A 3,131-nucleotide genomic window follows, 5' to 3' on the forward strand; every position below is an offset into this window, starting at 1 on the left:
GCTGACCTGGAACTCACTCTGTAGACCAGGCTGGCCTCGAACTCAGAAATCCGCCTGCCTCTGCCTCCCGAGTGCTGGGATTAAAGGCATGCGCCCTTAAACTCTTCTTAAAGAGTGTTCATGCTGTTAATAGATTTATCTCTTTTGTAAAGTTATGAGCTCCAGGAACCCCACTCAGATCCACCTCCGATGGACCAAACAGACTCCACCTAGATAGGCTATTGATTGGTAAGTGTACTTAAGTTTCTACCCATTAACTATTCTAGAGGGTGGGATTAATCTCTTCCCTGGGATTCGGACTTCTCTCACACAAACCACCAAGATGTAAGCGTTTCTAATGTACACCTAAGAATATTTCTTTTTCTCCCAAAAGCACTTGACTTTATTCTCTTCCTCAAATATACATAAGTGTTCCAGCACCTTGCTATATCCAGGTGTTTACTCAAAAATCTACATCCAGGACAGCTCCAGAGAAGCAACCCACAGATGTATCAGCACCTGCTCTCACAGATGTGGATTCGTCTACTGGACCTGCTCCTTCCTACCCACAGATGGTACCACAGACTCTGCACAGCAAGGAAACAAGAGACTCTCCTAAGACTGGACCGACACCCGATCCCCATTTTCTTACTTTTTCAGCCATGTGTCCCCAAAGTCAGCAGGAAGCAACTAAAGATCACAATGACCCTATTGCTGATTCACCTTTGCCTCTTTCTAGTTTCTCCTTTTAAAAATTAAACCAAAATGGAGTCATGTTAGCATTTCTTCAGAGCTTCACCCAACAGTTACTGGGCAACAACCAGGTAGGTCTGGCTTGCTATAAAAGGGGCTGTTTGACCCCTCCTTGCTTTCTCTGTCCCTTCTGTCTGATTATTTTCTCTCCTTAACCCATTTTTCCCTTCCCCCTTCCCTCTCCCTTTCCATTTTTGGTGACCTGCCTCTTCTCTCCTCTCCTCTCTCCCATTTTTTCATTTCTCCCTCTCCAGCTTTCTCTGTCTCTACTTTCTCAACTCTGCTTCACAGAACCTAAATAGACTCTATTCTGCACTATATACATTGTGTGTCTCCTACCTCAGGGGAAGGGATGCCTCAGCATGGGCCTGCCCGCTGAGGCACACATCCTACCTCACTATACTTTGTGCTACAAATCATATCCTAGTCTTTTTAGAACACAACACAATCTACTTCTTTCTCTGTCTACCCTGGACTGTTCTAGGTGTCTCTGGCCACTCTCTCATATGTATAAAAAAACCTTTATCATGTCATTCAGCAGTAATGTCGACAGTTTCTTTGCTGTACCTCCAACAATAGCATGGAAAAAACTCAAAGCATTTCCAGAAATGTCAGGAACAAGACAAGTAGATCCACACTTTCTACTCTCAGTCAATATGGTATTGTTTTAGCTAGATCAATAAAACAAGAGAAATAAACAACCGGGAGGCCGATAGGAAAGAGAAGCCAGAGTGTCTTCATTTGCAGTCACTATGAGCCTTTCCTTTGAGACCCTATGACTCCTCTGGAAAATTCTGAGAACTGATAAACTCCGAGCAAATTAGCAGGCTACAGAAATAATATGGGAAAAATCAGTGCCCTTCCCATGCAGCACTAAACAAAGTGAAGAATGATGAGGGAAGCCTTCTCATTCACAGCAGCCTGGACCACCACCCTGAAGGGGCCTGGTGGGCATGGTATGATCTTTTGATCCCAGCAGGCACAAGTTAGTAGATCTCAGAATTCGAGGCCAGCCTGGTCTACAGAGCAAGTGTCCCTCAAGGCTCTTACAAAGTGAAACCCTGTTCCAAAACAGAAAACAACAACACACAAACCCTGATGGTTCAGCAGTACAGAGAAATTAATGCTCTTGCAGAGGACCCTACTTGGGTTCCCAAAGCCTACACAGTGTCTCACAACCTCTGGCTTCTGCCAGCCGGCAAAACCATAAACTAACACAGGCACACACACACATACACACACACACACACACACACACACACACACATAATCAAAAATATATCTCAAAAAAGAATACCTAGGAGTAAAAGTGACCTTGAATGAGAACAACTATATGATAGGCCCTGCACAGATGGCTAAGAAGAGGACTGGAGTTCAGTGTCCACAGGCCCAGAGCCCACAGCTTACAATTATCTCCTATTATAGTTTTTAAGGGACCTGGCAGCCTCATGTGACCTCCACAGGCAGGAGACACACATGGATTACACATACATATATCCCCTGAAAACACACATACATATAAAATAATTCATTCTAAAAATAAAAAAAAATGTAGGAAGAGGGAAAAATCAGGTGTGGTGTTGCAACACTTTGACCCAAGCACATGGGAAGCCAAGGTAGATGGATCTATATGGGGACTTCCGGGATAGCCAGGTCTATGCTGGTTGATCCTGTCTCATCATCAGCAACAACATGAACATGAAATTAGAATCCATATGAGGGTAACTTTTGTGACTTGTCAGCCAGACTCACCTCCTGAATATCCCAGGTAGAAATCCTGTTCTTGGAAGTCACCATACAGACAGCAGACTTCCCTTGTCCATTTCTTGTTAAGCCACCCGTTGAGATATAACATGGATGTGCCCGAAATTCTGCAAGGAAACCCCAACAGTTTGTGGACACAAGAGAGGTGAGGGACAACTCTAACTGAAGGAGGTATGGTTCCCTTTCCTCTGCCATAAAGTAGGCTTGGACAACAGCTGTAGAACAGAGGAAGAGAGAGGCAGCCAAGCACACTGCCGGCTGGGCATTGGTTCAGGTACATTCATTCTTTAGTTTGTTTCTATAGATACAAAATGGGTACTGGGGCCTGGAGCTCTAACTCTTGGGCAGAGTGCTCAGTTCTGTCCCTGGAGGCCTATAAACCATAAAATGGTACTCATTTGGAGGCAGAAGGATCCAAAGTGCAAGGTCATTCGTATTTGTTACATGAAGGGTTTGAGATCAGCATGCGGTACATCAGATCCAGTCAGAGAGACAGACAGACAGACAGACAGACAGACACACACACACACATACACACACACACCACAGAGAGAGAGAGAGAGAGACAGAGAGAGACAGAGAGAGACAGAGAGAGACAGAGACAGAGAGAGAGACAGAGAGAGAGAGAGAGAGAG

General features: G+C 44.8%; 1 protein-coding gene across 1 annotated transcript in view; it reads right to left on the reverse strand.

Annotated features, from left to right (window-relative positions):
- LOC110315600 (F-box/WD repeat-containing protein 15-like) overlaps window positions 1-3,131 on the reverse strand; it is a 22,301-nt gene that overhangs the window by 11,143 nt on the left and 8,027 nt on the right. Inside the window, 1 exon segment of the mRNA XM_021189615.1 lies at window positions 2,440-2,603. Within this exon segment, the coding sequence (XP_021045274.1) occupies window positions 2,440-2,603 (164 nt within the window).

The sequence above is a fragment of the Mus pahari genome, unplaced genomic scaffold (assembly GCF_900095145.1).
Source record: "Mus pahari unplaced genomic scaffold, PAHARI_EIJ_v1.1 scaffold_3385_U1_1, whole genome shotgun sequence".
Lineage (NCBI taxonomy): Eukaryota > Metazoa > Chordata > Mammalia > Rodentia > Muridae > Mus > Mus pahari.